General features: G+C 36.6%; 2 protein-coding genes across 3 annotated transcripts in view; both read right to left on the minus strand.

Annotated features, from left to right (window-relative positions):
• The window catches only part of LOC139961242 (ubiquitin carboxyl-terminal hydrolase BAP1-like), a 228,619-nt gene that overhangs the window by 194,463 nt on the left and 15,906 nt on the right, over positions 1 to 18,250 (minus strand). The window lies entirely within an intron of this gene.
• On the minus strand, positions 4,508 to 10,656 carry LOC139962003 (uncharacterized). Of its 2 annotated transcripts, XM_071961788.1 has the most exons (4): positions 10,475 to 10,656; positions 9,833 to 9,925; positions 6,324 to 9,347; positions 4,508 to 5,644 (listed from the first exon to the last, which is right to left on the minus strand). In XM_071961788.1, the coding sequence occupies exon 3, from the start codon at positions 9,330 to 9,332 to the stop codon at positions 7,119 to 7,121; it is 2,214 nt and encodes a 737-aa protein (XP_071817889.1). In that variant the 5' UTR covers positions 9,333 to 9,347; positions 9,833 to 9,925; positions 10,475 to 10,656; the 3' UTR covers positions 4,508 to 5,644; positions 6,324 to 7,118. The 2 variants fall into 2 exon arrangements, with proteins under 2 accessions (XP_071817889.1, XP_071817888.1); XM_071961787.1 differs by lacking the exon at positions 9,833 to 9,925.

Below are 18,250 nucleotides of genomic sequence, written 5' to 3' on the forward strand. Positions count from 1 at the left end.
TAGCAAAACATGTCAATGACTTGAATGGAAGACCACAAATGTATGTATTTTAGATCCTCCTGCAAGCAGAAACCCGCGAAGAAGCCTCATTGGCTTATCACAGCCGCAAGCTGACCGAAGTCAGTCTCTTACATTCATATTTAACTTCCATGATTATGAATTGTCAATTGTCAACAACTCTGTAACCGGACGACATACTTTAATCTTGGAGTGACTCGAACCGGGGACCTTATGATTGGAAGGCACCGGCGTTAACCACTGAGCTAACACTCCTAAATGACTATTGTCCAAATATTTTCCCTTCTTGTCGATTCGTGGACTGTAAGATTTTGCGAGTAAGATACTACAGAGAAAGACTACAAAGTCAAACTTGTATGTTGACGAAGTACATATATGTAAATGTCGGTAGAACTTTAAATGGTCATCTTTGAATTGATCCAAGCAAAAACAACACAAGAAGAAGTTCTCTGCCAAGTCCTGAAGAGAGGGTGCTGGTAGCCATCATTGTCACGAAATGTAAGAGATCTAGACAGGAAACAGATGCAAATTGGTAACTTCCTGCGTAGGAAATAATAAACTTGTAGCTTTACAAAATACTTCAGACATTGAATATTACCTCCTCACCTCGGGGTGAGGAGGTGGACTAGTGATATTTAAACCACCAAGATATCCATTGACAATCAACTTATTCGGACCACCGTCGGCTTTAATAGCTAACCTGTTGCAGCTTGAAAACATTTACAAACAAATGTCGATTTTCAAGGTGGCAATATTACATTTTAAGCTATATATAGGGTTAAGAGCCATCAATCAAGAGCTGTTTTCCTGATAAGTTATATATACCAACGAACATAACAAACAAATATTAAAAGACGAATATCAATAAGATGATTAGAACCTAGTATTAGTCAGTAAAAGGCCTATTACTGGAGTCCATACCTCTCTGGCTAATTCATATTTGGCGACGTCATTGCATTCTTTTAAGGGGTGGTTCCCTTTGGTCGTCTCACTCATCGTTTGTAGTACGTTACAGACGTCTTCTTCTGTCGTAATTTCGCCGTTCAATGTAACATCAAACAGTTGCTCAGTTACAAGTGGTTCGAGATTTTACTTTTACCCTTGACGCAACGACGGCGTTAATATCGTGGAATGAAAGGTAAAGCCTGCGTTGGGGAGGCAGGCGTAATTCTTTGTGATTCCAGAACAGCTATACTTCTACGATGAGCACATACTAAGACATGAGGGCACACAAGAAATTACGTAGACGACATGGAGTAGACGTTTAAACTAACGCAAAATATCTGTCCTGCTTGAAACCAAAAACGGAGGGATTTAAATCCTACAAGACTGACTTAATGTACCGGTAATTGCAAGATTAATATTTACGCCTTAGCGCGAGTAGGGTACCTCTGGTTGGCCGACTTCCGCTGGGTTCCTCCTCATTAATATGGTTTGCCACATCCCAGGGCAGTCGGTAACATATTGTAAATCAGGATCCAAGATAGGTATTAGGTGGGTTCTTGTCAAATAATATAGTATCCAAGGGGAAATTGTATGTTCAATGAAAAGGTGAATCAAAAGAAGGCAACACTAGAAATAGACCATGGACCATATGTTGTGTCTTTAACTTATGAAGTTAAACCATGTTGCCGCAAATTCCAGGCATGTGTTCGGACCGGATGTAAGAGAAACACGGAGGACCACGTAGAGAACATAGCGAGCAACTTAATTGAATATTAGTATGTAAATTGTCGACATCGGTCAACTATAAAATAAATGACGTCACCGAAGAAGTTAAAGGTGCCTGCGGTGCTGCATTATCATAATTATAAGCACATTATCTTATTCACAATTATAACTCTTAGCATAGCAATGCACCATTGGTTGATGTATTGTTATGACGTCTTGGGACGTTTGATTCGTATTCTGAAAAAAATGTATTTCCAAAATGTGAATTTTCAAGATGGAACACGTAGCTTAGGTAATGAAGTCGAAAGGTGGTGTAAAGTTTTGGATCTATGGGCTGGTCCGTTTCCCTGTGCCATAAATTTAAATAGCCATTCTTCAATTAAAGTTTTATTTGCTCGAGAGCGTGCATCTTGTTCATTTTGTCACCCCCACCCTTCCACATTTCACTGTATGTTATGAGGGATTAAAGGATAGATTGGTGATTTCTTTCTTACGAATTATATGATAGAAAGGCTCAAATTTGTAAATAATAGTCAAACTTTAAGATTTCTTTTAATTACTCGATATATCATTTCTACTCTTTGGGATACGCAAATCTGTTTTACCCCCATGTTTAAACTAACTCATTATATGAAAATTCGTTAAAGATTTAATATCTCCTTTTATCTCCTTCAGAAGATATTTTTCATTTAAATATTTGTGAGCAGGGTTCACGTTTTGTATATAAAAATAATAATAATAATAAAAAAGCGGTCTTCAAAAGTTTTGGGGAATATTTCGTTTTCACTGACGACTGTCGTTAAATGCGGCCCAGGGCTAACGTTAATGTTTTGCTGCAGTACAGTGAATTACAATGATTGTTAATTCAGTACTGTACATATTTCACGTACGGCACCGTCTAATCACATACATATGCATATTGTAACGTAACAAATTATATACGAAATGGGCAGGGCTGGGCTGGCTAAAAAACATAGATTTAAAAATGTAATCGATCCTAGCCTAGCCTAGCCTAGGAGTAGGTTGACAAAAACTCAAATAACATATCGAATACACTTTTAAATATAATAGAAAACGATGGAATATTTAGTGCAAGAATATCGTTTGGTAAATGAGTCTAATGTAAATATAAACATAAGCAATTAAGTTTTGCCTAAAAATTTAAAATTGGCCTTTACTATGAAATATCAATTTTTAATAACCTCAAATAAACTAACGTTGAAGTAAAATATCAATTAGATAATACGAGCGTAGATTAAGTCGGTAATTTAGTTTTCTTTAGATCTCTGTGCATGGCATATTCATGTTAAGCGACGTCCTTATCAGTACATGTATGTTTTAAGGAGTGCTTTTCTTTGGTCCTCTCGCTCAACGTTTTCTGTTTACTTATATATGCCTACTGACATCAAAGTTCTGTGCAAATACGTTCTTTCAACTATAGGAACTTATCAATTCGAACACGTTTGGTTTAATATATACAGAACCTACACTGTCAGTCAGGCTGGTTTCTCATGTGATATCGAGAGAAACTCTGTTGTAGTTAATAATGCATACGATTAATATATTATTGTCATGAGGAAATGATTTATTACATGACTCATTACTAGCATGAAATACATAGAAGTGTTATGTGGATTATTAGCTTTTTATTATCGGACTGAAAGTGAAATATAATCGAACTAGGGAAGGTTTGAATTGGTGAGTAAAATTAAACTATCAAGGAACCATTGGTATAGACGGATGGGAACCCTTTGCGACGTATATATTCATTTTGACGGAACAGCTGTGTAATGAAAGGCATATTCCTACATTCAGACTGTAAAGAATGTAAAAAAAGTTGCGTTATTTCGTTGACTCCAGAACCGTGCAGGCAATACACGGATGCACCCACAAAACGCCTAAATGATTTTTGACCTCTAAATAGAAATAGAAAAAAGAAAATGGTTCCGGGTACTCGTGAACATTTATTAAATTATTAATTCATAATTTATTAATAATAGAACAAAAAATCTCGTAGGAAATTTGTGAAACGGAATGCGTGGAGGTTTTTATTTGTTGGGAATCTTTGAGGTTATTTTGTGGTTTGGCTCTTGAAAGTCACATTTCCCACTGTCGCTCAAACTTCCGTCCCTTCTAGACTACATCCTCTTCCGTCAGCCTCTGCTTGGGTTGGTGTGGAACTATTCCGGATGAGAACCTGAACTCTAGAGATTCATTCATATTGCTTGATCTTAATAGTTTCATCATGTTTTTAGTTTACAATCGCCTCAATACTGACATCGAAAGGGTAAAGTAAGGTTAGGTCATAAAATCTTTTAAAGTCTTATTTCTTATCAAAATGTTTCTACACTCGAATATACATAGACATATGAACGTAAAAGAAAAACATGCACAGGGTACACATATTCTTCCTTATAGTATACATAAATATCAATGGATTTGATTACTTTCACGATAGTAAAATGTTTCTTCTACCCTAAGTTTCAAAACTAAGTGAGCCCATTTGCCCCCAAGTTCCAGAAGTGGTTAAATTAGCCAGTAACAATTCGGGTTATATTCACTGCTACCAGCTATCCCGTCAAATTTAATGGAGATAGAGAGAGAGGCAGAGATGGCGATGAGCAAATGAAAAATTTAATATTATGTTTGTATAAAAGTCAGTAACGAATATTCAAATTAGATTCTTACTAATTTTTTCAATAGGATAATCCGAACATTATTGGAGAGTCACAGCTATTAAAATTAACTAACAAGAATGAACTGGTGATAACTGATAACATATATACCCCCCCCCCCCCCCACACACACACACAAAAAAGGGGGAAAGAGAATAAATAACAACACGTAGAATGAAGAATCAGCAGTTGAAACAAATCATCGAAACAGAGAACAGGATTGCTAAAAAGTCATTCATTGTACACTCTTGTTTAGTTATTATTCATATGATTATTATTTATTATACTGACATGAACTTTAGACCTGTGTAACTCCATACCGTACACAGGTTTGTGTGCATATGTACAGTTTCTTCGACAAGTGAGGCTGGTGTATCGTGATGGTCACGTTTGCAGACGCTGAACGTTGGATGCTGTACATCATTTCGTGATGGACCCAATGAATTGTTGCGCAATAGACGCTCCAGCTTTAACTTTTACTCACGAGAGTGGCGAAAACAGCAAAACAGAAAATCACCAATCAATTGCAACAGCTTTATTCTAATATGTTTTTACGTCTACCTATTATAGAAGTCAATAGTTAACAGACTGAAAATGAAAGTATAAAACTATATGGATTCTTTATTTACGGTCACGATTCGATTTATGAACGAAATGATCCAGTAGATTTGACCTTAGCAATATGCAGATCAATGGCCTTTATTGATAGAAAAAAGTACAACTGCGGTTTAAAGCAATGAACAAACTAGAAAGTTAAATTGGTCTACATGTAACCCTTGGTTCGTCCGCCCTCTATTTAGGTTAGAGTAATAGCCCCCTAACCCAGAAGAAATAAAGACTCAAAACCCAAGTTATTAAATTGTCCCAACACGTACTGAATTTATACGGTCAGGGTAATCGATTATTGAGACGGGAGAGATCAATTCCCCCGTTTGAATACGGTGTGGTATACACTTAAATGCTTAAAACGATAATGCTTAATAAAGTAACAATTAATGCTATCCCACAGTAGTGAGATAAACCCCCTTCTAGATTAATACACTTAAATACTTAATACTGTACTGCTTAATATAATAACAACGAATGCTATCCCACCGTAGTGAGATAATTACCCCCGTCTAGATTAATACACCCCCCGTTGCATGCACTTATCCCCAGCTAGACTATACAAATTCCCCCTACTTAATATCGCGCGCTAACTGATCAGTTCGCGGACATCACAGGCTCAGGCGAAGTTCCTGCGACCCTCAAAGTATGGAGCACCGGTCCTCAACACCAGTCTGGAGAGAAGGTTACCAAACAGTAACAAAACATTACCACTACGATGACATCTAAAATATTTCAATATGCTTAACTACTGTTGCCAAACACTTTAAATCTGACCAAATCAATATATTAAAATAATACAACATTGAACTTCTTGCAAGGGTGTATAAACTCCACGGTAAAACATGAGATAACCCTTTCTCAATCAGTACTAATCCCGTATCACAATAGTATACCCGTTTGTGTACAAACGAGGATCACCAGTATTCTGCAATAACGCCCCCACTTGAATATAACACAAAGCTCAGGTCTCTGTACTCATGGGCATATTGCTAAGCGTAACAAACCTAGCTATTAATACTAACATCCAATACAGAAGGGCTCCCATAACACAATTATATCGCCTTATAGGCCAAAACAGACTATTTATCTTAGAAAACCCCACATTCTAAACATAATCTATCGCACAGTAAACGTTATTCAACAACGGTCACCGTAAACAATTTAGTCTTTCACCAACTAATCAACTAATCAAATGCTCAGTTATATCAGCGAACAATGCTGACACTCCGCTGGGCACTACACACAACTTGCTACGTACGCTACAATACACTAACAAACACAGCACATCGCATGGACTCGATGTGAATACTTTATTATCAAAATTAACTTAAAACAAAGGGAAAACCGTACCTGGAGAGCTGCCAAGTAATCTGCTGCAGAAGGTCTCACGACAAAACCACAAAACACCAGCTGACAAATGGAACTAAGTAAACTATGTCTTACAGAGGATAGCAAGGCTAACAAGGCTGCACAAGTAAAGATGGCTACCAGGCAACAAAAACCTAGACATGTGCAGTGGCACAAAATAACAGTAAACCCTCTAATTAATTATATACAGCGCCACCAATAATTAAAGTAACACATCACTTTCAAAGGGTTACATTGATATGGGCACGGAGCGAACATGGTTTGGAAGCATAGGAACAGATGTGCATCGTATATACACAGAATGAAAAAAACCAATATCAAATTTTAAACAAGCACATACTTTATTTCAATTTATTGTAAACATTTTGTAGTCTCAACGTTCGAAGACAACTTATGCAACATATGAAAATTCTACTTTGAGGAAATAATGTGCAGTAATTACATGCATGAGATTTCCTTGCAAAAGATACATCTACATGTCTCAGGCACGTTTAACCTAAGGTACAATAAGGTTTTGGTCATTATGTATAGATGGATGTTATGTAGTATATCAATTAAAATCATTACGTGTGAAAGAGGTAACTATGATATCATAAGCAAATGACAGTAAGAGTTTGCCCTTGGCTCTCGCGGTAATCTATTACTCATGCTTGATTTAAAATTTTGAAATAATCGTAACTTGCATTTTTCATTTCAATTACATTTTGCTTTGATGATATCGACTGGTTTCAGGTCAGGCAGGTCATCATTGGCAGAGTAATTATATAACCACGATTGTCAAATTATTGTAGTCTTTAGTCCAAATGTGTACAGTTTCCCGGTTCGTTCTGTTACCACCAGTAATCTCTCAGTCTGAGCTGACTCCAGTGTAGTCACACATTGGCTGTCATTATCTATTGATCTTGTTGTCAGTTGCTGTCGGCCATCTTGACTGTACTGTACCAGGATACATCCCCCATTACCTGAGATAATCGTTCGCCACATTATGTAAATGAATCCAAGCTTATCTGTACAAACACCAAACGGTCCCCAGTCACCATCATCAAGATTAGGTTTGGTTAATTTATACACTAACCTATTTTCCGGAGGCTGCATTTTGACAGAACATACACTCCTATTACACCAGCAAGTGACCAAGAGATTACCTCCATGTACAGTGATATTACTCGGTGTCCCACACATATCTGGTAGTGCTTTTGTGTAAATGTAATTCAGCTGATCATCAAACACATACACATATCTGCTGTTTGTACCAACAATGATGTAGTTGTTGATAGGATCGGTAGTTACGCAACTCACATGCGAACGAGATGGCCACTTGCTGGTGACCTTGCTGATGCTGCACCTGTGGTAGGAACCATCACGAACATCGTAAATACCGATTTTATCTGAATTAACTGTTGCAACTTTAAACTTTGATAAAGTACAGCAGTAACGTACTGGTTCCAACCCAACTGGTGGAATCTGACGTTCTCGTATTAACTTTCCCCTGCTGTTGACGATGGCAATGCAGGGGGAAGGTGCTATGTATGGGAACACAGTGTACGGAGTACTCCCGGTGATGACGATGCGTCCATCCCCTGTGTCTGTCATTCCAGAGATCAACCATCCCTTAGCTCTGACTCCTTCAACATCAACAACAGACACTTCCTCTTCAGTAATTGTGACTTTGTGCACAGTAACTTTAGTTATGTCACTGATGACAAAATCAGATAAATTTTGTAACTCTGGAAATTCCCTTTTCATTTCTAGTATGAGAGGTTCACAAGCGGACTTGATATCTGGTATACACTGAGCGTATGTCCACTCGTCGTTCGATGCAAGAATAAACGAAGTCGTTGCTGTAAAATTCTCGTATCGCTTAATCACCCGTTCACAGTGACCCAATATTTGTCTAAGTTTATTTTCGTTTTGCAGTGTTAAAAGTGTTTTAGATGACTCCAAGTATTCCAAATATACACGACAGCTTTCGAGTTTCCTTAAAAATTCGGACTCAGAATAATCGAATTTGTGCTGAAGCTCCTCTAACTCCTTGTCATATTTTCTGTCTGTTGTTTTAACAATTTGATCATATTTTTCGTTTACTTTCCTCAGTTCTTCTTCCCTATTAACATCTATTTGCCTTTTTTCATTTCTTCCTCTTTTTTCTAGGTCGATGGCGCCTGCTTCTCGTTCATGTGTATTTTTTTCAATTTTCTCCTTAATTTTGCTTTCCTCTTGATCATACTGCTGTTTCAGAATTTCTGTTTTTCTCGAGACATTTTCTGTCAATTTCCTTATAGCAAGTTTAACCTTCTTTGGTGATTCATATAATTGACTTTTATATTTGTTAAGTTCAAAAAGTTTCATGTGAAGCGATTGTCTTTCTACCTGTGCTAAGTTAGCGACATCATGTAGGTCATGACCTTTGTGGTTACTGTAGGTACAGATAATGCAAACTGGGATATTTCCACATGTACTACAACAAAGCTTTGCTTGCTGCTTTAAATGGATATGGCACCTCGTATATTCTGTTAGCGCGGCTAATTTTTCAAGTGTTAGGCTCTTTGCTTCCATAGTTTCCAATTTTAGAATGTGTGGCTGATGCTCAATAAACATTGAATTATTTATATGAAACTGTGAACACTGGTCACATAAAAAGTGTTTACATTTGAAGCAGTATGCAGTCGCTGTTTTTGTCTCTGAACAGCTGATACATTTCTTTAAGTCTTGTTCTTCAAACGAATTCTGCAATTGTATGAACTCAAGCATGCTCTTGGTGTGAAAATCTGTCTTGAAACCTTCCACTCCAGTATCTGGTATAATACATTGTTGTTTACATATTGGACATTTCACTGTCCCGTCACGACTGGCCAGAATGACTGTTTTCAAGCAGTCACTACAGTATCGATGAAGACATGGTAACAACTTAGGTTCTTTAAATTGATTCAAACAAACAGAACACAAGAAGAAGTTATCTGCCAAGTCCTTAAGAGGGGTGTTGGTAGCCATCGTTGTCTAATAGATCTATAGACAGTAAACAGATTCATTAATGGTAAGTTACCGTGTAGTCAATAATATACTTGTAGCTTTACAAGCTATTTCAGACATTGAGTATAAGATCAAATAACTAACATCTAATTAAGTGTCCCAATGAGTAGGAATAACATCATTCCAATAATTTCATCATTGACAACTTCTACAAACAAAAGTAGATTTTCAATGTTGCAATATCACATTTTAAAAGACGAAAGGGTTACGAGCCATCAATCGATAAATGTTTTCTCGCAAAGTAATATATAGCAATGAGGTCAGCCTAGATGGTAACATTCAGTATCTTTTAATTTCAAGGAAACAAATCACAAGAAGAGCTTCTCTACCAAATCCTTAAAGGTGTTTTCAGTAAAGTCATTGTTGCTACGGAATGTATTCAAGAATGTTATCAGAGAAATATATTTGATAAATTTTACCTCATTATTAACCTGTACCTGGGGACTGACATTTAAACTGACCGATGTGTTTCCTAAATGTATGATGAGTCTCCTATGCTTTGTCTGAGAGGCCTTTAGTAAAGCAGTAAGTGGCCCACTACTCTAACTACATGACTGGAAGCAACAAGAAGAAGCAGAAGAAAAAACAACAAGAACAATGTAACGGTAGGGTGCCGACGAAATGTTAAAATGTGTTTTTTTTTTCATGTAAAGTTTTCAATTCACTTCGAACAGATGAATAGATAGGTTAACATGTAAATTTCTTGCATTGAGTAATGATACCTCACTTGAATTGAAATATGACATGTGGCATATAAGTACACAAATTTCAACAATTTAGCAGGTAATGGATTGTTCAGAAGAATTATTGTCCGAAAATTGTACAGTTAACAAATTTGGACTTTTCTTTATCTTAATAATTTGCTTCAAAATGTTGAAGTGATTAAATGGAACCTCCATCATTTCATTAGTTCAGAGTATTCAGTCTAGTATAGTTTAAAGAAATGTCTTGTTTTCTAGATTCAAAGTAACGACTTCAATTGTTGTTTTATACAATAGTTTGTAACTTGTTGTACAATAACTTAAACCAATTAACTTGTGGTTGTTCAGTAAGTTGAATGCTTAAATGTGCGGTACCCTTTGTATTCTCGAGTTCCCACTCACCGGTTATATTTTGCTGCAGATCAACGCCCTTGTATGTCGTATCCTAATGAAACATCAAACCGTTTGAGCATGAATCGGTTCTCAGCCAGGAGATCATGAATTCGAATACTTCTGATAATTATAAAAGCGGAAATCGTATCCAGTTGATTTCCCGTGTGATATCAAAAGCAACTCTTCGTTTGGCAAAATCATGCATACTATTAAAACTGTAATCACTGGGGGAATACTACATCGAACGGTTCACTAGTAGCATACAAAAGACATTGTTATCTAGCTATTGTTACCTATTCAAGCCAATCTTTGAATAAAAACTAATTTCAAAGAATTACGTTGAAGGTGACAACAGACCTTGTGACAACAGACCTTGTGACAAATATATCGAGAAATTACATTCGTCAAGGTTGCAATACTGAGCAAAATGGCGCTAGATATGAAAACAGCGGCCAGTGCCTGTGTTTAATCGATGACGAACTGTTTTCATCAGTTTAATGTAGTAGGAGTTGGTTTGACTGGCACAAATTATGATAAATGACATTATTAACCAGGATTTTCAGATATTTAATTTCACATGAATATAGTATTTAAGTAATCAGTTTAGCGAAAGAGCAAAAGCATGACGTTCGCATTCAATAAAATGATATAAAGAATACTGTATTTTCATTGTCATATGATAATAACAATGCAAGAGCAAATATAGGTTCCCTTGACATAATAATACCCGGGGATCCGTACGGCTTTCAACGGCCCGTACGTATTAATTGATGTTGTGTCTGTATTGCAACGAGTCATATGTCGGATCAATCCTCACGGTGACGCGACTGACGTGCGGAAAGTTTTACCCATTATAATAGCAAAACATGTCAATGACTTGAATGGAAGACCCCAAATGACGACTTTGGCGACCTGTCCAAACATTTTCCCTTCCTGTCTATTGGTGGGTAGAAGTCTGTAAGATTTTGCGAGTCAGATGCTACAGAGAAAGACTATAAAGTCAAACATGTATGTTGACGAAGATACATATATGTTAATGTCGATAGAACTTTAAATGGTCATCTTTGAATTGATCCAAGCAAACAGAACACAAGAAGAAGTTCTCTGCTAAGTCCTGAAGAGGGTGCTGGTAGCCATCATTGTCACGAAATCTAAGAGATCTAGATAGTAAACAGATGCACATTTGGTGAATTCCTGTGTAGTCAATACAACACTTTTAGCTTTACAAACTACTTCAGACATTGAATATTAGATCAAACAATGTGTATCTGATAAAATGTCCCAACTCCCACTGAGTAGGAATTATTACATTACGGCATTGGAAAAAGTAGACAAAATTAAATATTATTTCGCATTTTGGCCGATATGGTATATAATTGAGTGACTATGGGGTGAGAGGGGGGGGGGGGTGAACTAGTGATATTTAAACCACCAAGACATATATTGAGAGTCAACTCATGCGACAACAGTCGGCTTTAATAGCTAACCTGTTGCAGCTTGAAAACCTTTACAAACAAATGTCGAATTTCAATGTGGCAATATTACATTTTAAGCTCTATAGAGTTCAGAGCCATCAACCAAGAGCTGTTTTCCTGCTAAGTTATATAAACCAACGCACATGACAAACAAATATTAAAAGACGAATATCAATAAGATGATTCGAACCTAGTATTAGTCAGTAATAGGCCTATTACTTGTGTCAATACCTCTCTGGCTAATTCATATTTGGCGACGTCATTGCATTCTTTTAAGGGGTGGTTCCCTTTGTTCGTCTCACTCGTCGCTTGTAGTACGTTACAGACGTGTTCTTCTGTCGTCAATTCGCCGTTCAATGTAACATCAAACAGTTGCTCAGTTACAACAAGTGGTGCGAGTTGTTACTTTTACACTTGACGCAACGACGGCGTTAATATCGTGGAATGAAAGGTAAAGCCTGCGTTGGGGAGGCAGGCGTAATTCTTTGTGATTCCAGAACAGCTATGCTGTTACGATGAGCACATACTATGTGGGCACACAAGAAATTACGAAGACGAGAAGGAGTAGACGTTTAAACTAACGCATAATATCCCTGTTCTGCTCGAAACCAAAAACGGAGGGATTTAAATCCTACAAGACTGACTTAATGTACCGGTAAATAAAAGATTAATATTTACGCCTTAGCGCGAGTAGGGTACCTCTGATTGGCCGACTTCCGCTGGGCTCCTCTTAGTACGGTTTGTCACATCCCAGGGCAGTCGGTAACAGATTGTAATTCAGGGTCCAAGATAGGTATTACGTGGGTTCTTGTCAAATAATATAGTATCCAAGGGTAAATTATAATTTCAATGAAAAGGTGAATCAAAAGCCGGAAACACTAGTAATAGACCATGGACCGTGGTGTGTCCTGAACGAATGAAGTTAAAACATGTTGCCGTAAATTCCAGGCATGTGTCCGGACCCAATGTAAGAAAAACGCGGAGGACCACGTAGGGAACAGAGCGAGCCACTTAATTGAATATAAGTATGTAAATTGTCGACATCGGTCAACTATAAAATTTGACATACATATGCATTTTGTAACGTAACAAATTATATACGAAACGGGCGGGGCTGAGCTGGCTAAAGAACATAGATTTAAAAATATAACCGATCCTAGCCTAGCGAAGGAGTTTGATGACAAAATTTCAAATAACATATCGAACATACTATTACATATAATTGAAAATGATGGAATATTTAGTGCAAGAATATCGCTTGGTAAGTGAGTTTTAATTAATTTTGTGTTGATTTTTGGTCGTAACAATAGGTAACAATGCATTTAGTGTTTGGTCGTATGTAATCTGCTGTGACATCGTGAAAAACGGCGCAAAATGCGAACCTTGTTTGGGAGTAATATACATGACATCAACTATATTGGATGACTAACTATTTTCTATAACTTGTCTAATGTAAATATAAACATAAGCAATTAAGTTTGGCCTAAAAATTGAAACTTGGCCTTTACTATAAAATATCAATTTTTAATAACCTCAAAGAAACTAACGTGTTGAAGTAAAATATCAATTAGATAATACGAGCGTAGATTAGTCGGTAATTTAGTTTTCTTTAGATCTCTGTGAATGGCATATTCATGTTAAGATGAAGATGAAGATGAAGATCAAATAACTAACATCTAATTAAGTGTCCCAATGAGTAGGAATAACATCATTACAATAATTTCATCATTGACAACTTCTACAAACAAAAGTAGATTTTCAATGTTGCAATATCACATTTTAAAAGACGAAAGGGTTACGAGCCATCAATCGATAAATGTTTTCTCGCAAAGTAATATATAGCAATGAGGTCAGCCTAGATGGTAACATTCAGTATCTTTTAATTTCAAGGAAACAAATCACAAGAAGAGCTTCTCTACAAAATCCTTAAAGGTGTTTTCAGTAAAGTCATTGTTGCTACGGAATGTATTCAAGAATGTTATCAGAGAAATATATTTGATAAATTTTACCTCATTATTAACCTGTACCTGGGGACTGACATTTAAACTGACCGATGTGTTTCCTAAATGTATGATGAGTCTCCTATGCTTTGTCTGAGAGGCCTTTAGTAAAGCAGTAAGTGGCCCACTACTCTAACTACATGACTGGAAGCAACAAGAAGAAGCAGAAGAAAAAACAACAAGAACAATGTAACGGTAGGGTGCCGACGAAATGTTAAAATGTGTTTTTTTTTTCATGTAAAGTTTTCAATTCACTTCGAACAGATGAATAGATAGGTTAACATGTAAATTTCTTGCATTGAGTAATGATACCTCACTTGAATTGAAATATGACATGTGGCATATAAGTACACAAATTTCAACAATTTAGCAGGTAATGGATTGTTCAGAAGAATTATTGTCCGAAAATTGTACAGTTAACAAATTTGGACTTTTCTTTATCTTAATAATTTGCTTCAAAATGTTGAAGTGATTAAATGGAACCTCCATCATTTCATTAGTTCAGAGTATTCAGTCTAGTATAGTTTAAAGAAATGTCTTGTTTTCTAGATTCAAAGTAACGACTTCAATTGTTGTTTTATACAATAGTTTGTAACTTGTTGTACAATAACTTAAACCAATTAACTTGTGGTTGTTCAGTAAGTTGAATGCTTAAATGTGCGGTACCCTTTGTATTCTCGAGTTCCCACTCACCGGTTATATTTTGCTGCAGATCAACGCCCTTGTATGTCGTATCCTAATGAAACATCAAACCGTTTGAGCATGAATCGGTTCTCAGCCAGGAGATCATGAATTCGAATACTTCTGATAATTATAAAAGCGGAAATCGTATCCAGTTGATTTCCCGTGTGATATCAAAAGCAACTCTTCGTTTGGCAAAATCATGCATACTATTAAAACTGTAATCACTGGGGGAATACTACATCGAACGGTTCACTAGTAGCATACAAAAGACATTGTTATCTAGCTATTGTTACCTATTCAAGCCAATCTTTGAATAAAAACTAATTTCAAAGAATTACGTTGAAGGTGACAACAGACCTTGTGACAACAGACCTTGTGACAAATATATCGAGAAATTACATTCGTCAAGGTTGCAATACTGAGCAAAATGGCGCTAGATATGAAAACAGCGGCCAGTGCCTGTGTTTAATCGATGACGAACTGTTTTCATCAGTTTAATGTAGTAGGAGTTGGTTTGACTGGCACAAATTATGATAAATGACATTATTAACCAGGATTTTCAGATATTTAATTTCACATGAATATAGTATTTAAGTAATCAGTTTAGCGAAAGAGCAAAAGCATGACGTTCGCATTCAATAAAATGATATAAAGAATACTGTATTTTCATTGTCATATGATAATAACAATGCAAGAGCAAATATAGGTTCCCTTGACATAATAATACCCGGGGATCCGTACGGCTTTCAACGGCCCGTACGTATTAATTGATGTTGTGTCTGTATTGCAACGAGTCATATGTCGGATCAATCCTCACGGTGACGCGACTGACGTGCGGAAAGTTTTACCAATTATAATAGCAAAACATGTCAATGACTTGAATGGAAGACCCCAAATGACGACTTTGGCGACCTGTCCAAACATTTTCCCTTCCTGTCTATTGGTGGGTAGAAGTCTGTAAGATTTTGCGAGTCAGATGCTACAGAGAAAGACTATAAAGTCAAACATGTATGTTGACGAAGATACATATATGTTAATGTCGATAGAACTTTAAATGGTCATCTTTGAATTGATCCAAGCAAACAGAACACAAGAAGAAGTTCTCTGCTAAGTCCTGAAGAGGGTACTGGTAGCCATCATTGTCACGAAATCTAAGAGATCTAGATAGTAAACAGATGCACATTTGGTGAATTCCTGTGTAGTCAATACAACACTTTTAGCTTTACAAACTACTTCAGACATTGAATATTAGATCAAACAATGTGTATCTGATAAAATGTCCCAACTCCCACTGAGTAGGAATTATTACATTACGGCATTGGAAAAAGTAGACAAAATTAAATATTATTTCGCATTTTGGCCGATATGGTATATAATTGAGTGACTATGGGGTGAGAGGGGGGGGGGGTGAACTAGTGATATTTAAACCACCAAGACATATATTGAGAGTCAACTCATGCGACAACAGTCGGCTTTAATAGCTAACCTGTTGCAGCTTGAAAACCTTTACAAACAAATGTCGAATTTCAATGTGGCAATATTACATTTTAAGCTCTATAGAGTTCAGAGCCATCAACCAAGAGCTGTTTTCCTGCTAAGTTATATAAACCAACGCACATGACAAACAAATATTAAAAGACGAATATCAATAAGATGATTCGAACCTAGTATTAGTCAGTAATAGGCCTATTACTTGTGTCAATACCTCTCTGGCTAATTCATATTTGGCGACGTCATTGCATTCTTTTAAGGGGTGGTTCCCTTTGTTCGTCTCACTCGTCGCTTGTAGTACGTTACAGACGTGTTCTTCTGTCGTCAATTCGCCGTTCAATGTAACATCAAACAGTTGCTCAGTTACAACAAGTGGTGCGAGTTGTTACTTTTACACTTGACGCAACGACGGCGTTAATATCGTGGAATGAAAGGTAAAGCCTGCGTTGGGGAGGCAGGCGTAATTCTTTGTGATTCCAGAACAGCTATGCTGTTACGATGAGCACATACTATGTGGGCACACAAGAAATTACGAAGACGAGAAGGAGTAGACGTTTAAACTAACGCATAATATCCCTGTTCTGCTCGAAACCAAAAACGGAGGGATTTAAATCCTACAAGACTGACTTAATGTACCGGTAAATAAAAGATTAATATTTACGCCTTAGCGCGAGTAGGGTACCTCTGATTGGCCGACTTCCGCTGGGCTCCTCTTAGTACGGTTTGTCACATCCCAGGGCAGTCGGTAACAGATTGTAATTCAGGGTCCAAGATAGGTATTACGTGGGTTCTTGTCAAATAATATAGTATCCAAGGGTAAATTATAATTTCAATGAAAAGGTGAATCAAAAGCCGGAAACACTAGTAATAGACCATGGACCGTGGTGTGTCCTGAACGAATGAAGTTAAAACATGTTGCCGTAAATTCCAGGCATGTGTCCGGACCCAATGTAAGAAAAACGCGGAGGACCACGTAGGGAACAGAGCGAGCCACTTAATTGAATATAAGTATGTAAATTGTCGACATCGGTCAACTATAAAATTTGACATACATATGCATTTTGTAACGTAACAAATTATATACGAAACGGGCGGGGCTGAGCTGGCTAAAGAACATAGATTTAAAAATATAACCGATCCTAGCCTAGCGAAGGAGTTTGATGACAAAATTTCAAATAACATATCGAACATACTATTACATATAATTGAAAATGATGGAATATTTAGTGCAAGAATATCGCTTGGTAAGTGAGTTTTAATTAATTTTGTGTTGATTTTTGGTCGTAACAATAGGTAACAATGCATTTAGTGTTTGGTCGTATGTAATCTGCTGTGACATCGTGAAAAACGGCGCAAAATGCGAACCTTGTTTGGGAGTAATATACATGACATCAACTATATTGGATGACTAACTATTTTCTATAACTTGTCTAATGTAAATATAAACATAAGCAATTAAGTTTGGCCTAAAAATTGAAACTTGGCCTTTACTATAAAATATCAATTTTTAATAACCTCAAAGAAACTAACGTGTTGAAGTAAAATATCAATTAGATAATACGAGCGTAGATTAGTCGGTAATTTAGTTTTCTTTAGATCTCTGTGAATGGCATATTCATGTTAAGCGACGTCCGTATCAGTATATGTATGTTTTAAGGAGTGCTTCTCTTTGGTCCTCTCGCTCAACGTTTCTGTTTACTTATATATGCCTACTGACATCAAAGTTCTGTGCAAAATACGTTCTTTCAACCATAGGAACTTATCAATTCGAACACGTTTGGTTTAATATATACAGAACCTACACTGTCAGTCAGGCTGGTTTCTCATGTGATATCGAGAGAAACTCTGTTGTAGTTAATAATGCATACGATTAATATATTATTGTCATGAGGAAATGATTTATTACATGACTCATTACTAGCATGAAATACATAGAAGTGTTATGTCGATTATTAGTTTTTATTATCGGACTGAAAGTGAAATATAATCGAACTAGGGAAGGTTTGAATTGGTGAGTCAAATTAAACTATCAAGGAACCATTGTTATAGACGGATGAGAACCCTTTGCGACGTATATATTAATTTTGACGAAACAGTTGTGTAATGAAAGGCATATTCCTACATTCCGACAGTAA

This window comes from Apostichopus japonicus, chromosome 20, assembly GCF_037975245.1.
Source record: "Apostichopus japonicus isolate 1M-3 chromosome 20, ASM3797524v1, whole genome shotgun sequence".
Taxonomy (NCBI): Eukaryota; Metazoa; Echinodermata; class Holothuroidea; order Aspidochirotida; family Stichopodidae; genus Apostichopus; species Apostichopus japonicus.

Coding starts and splice junctions, on each gene's coding strand:
- LOC139962003 (XM_071961787.1), bottom strand. CDS start 9,332: ATGGCTACCAACACCCCTCTTAAGGACTTGGCAGATAACTTCTTCTTG.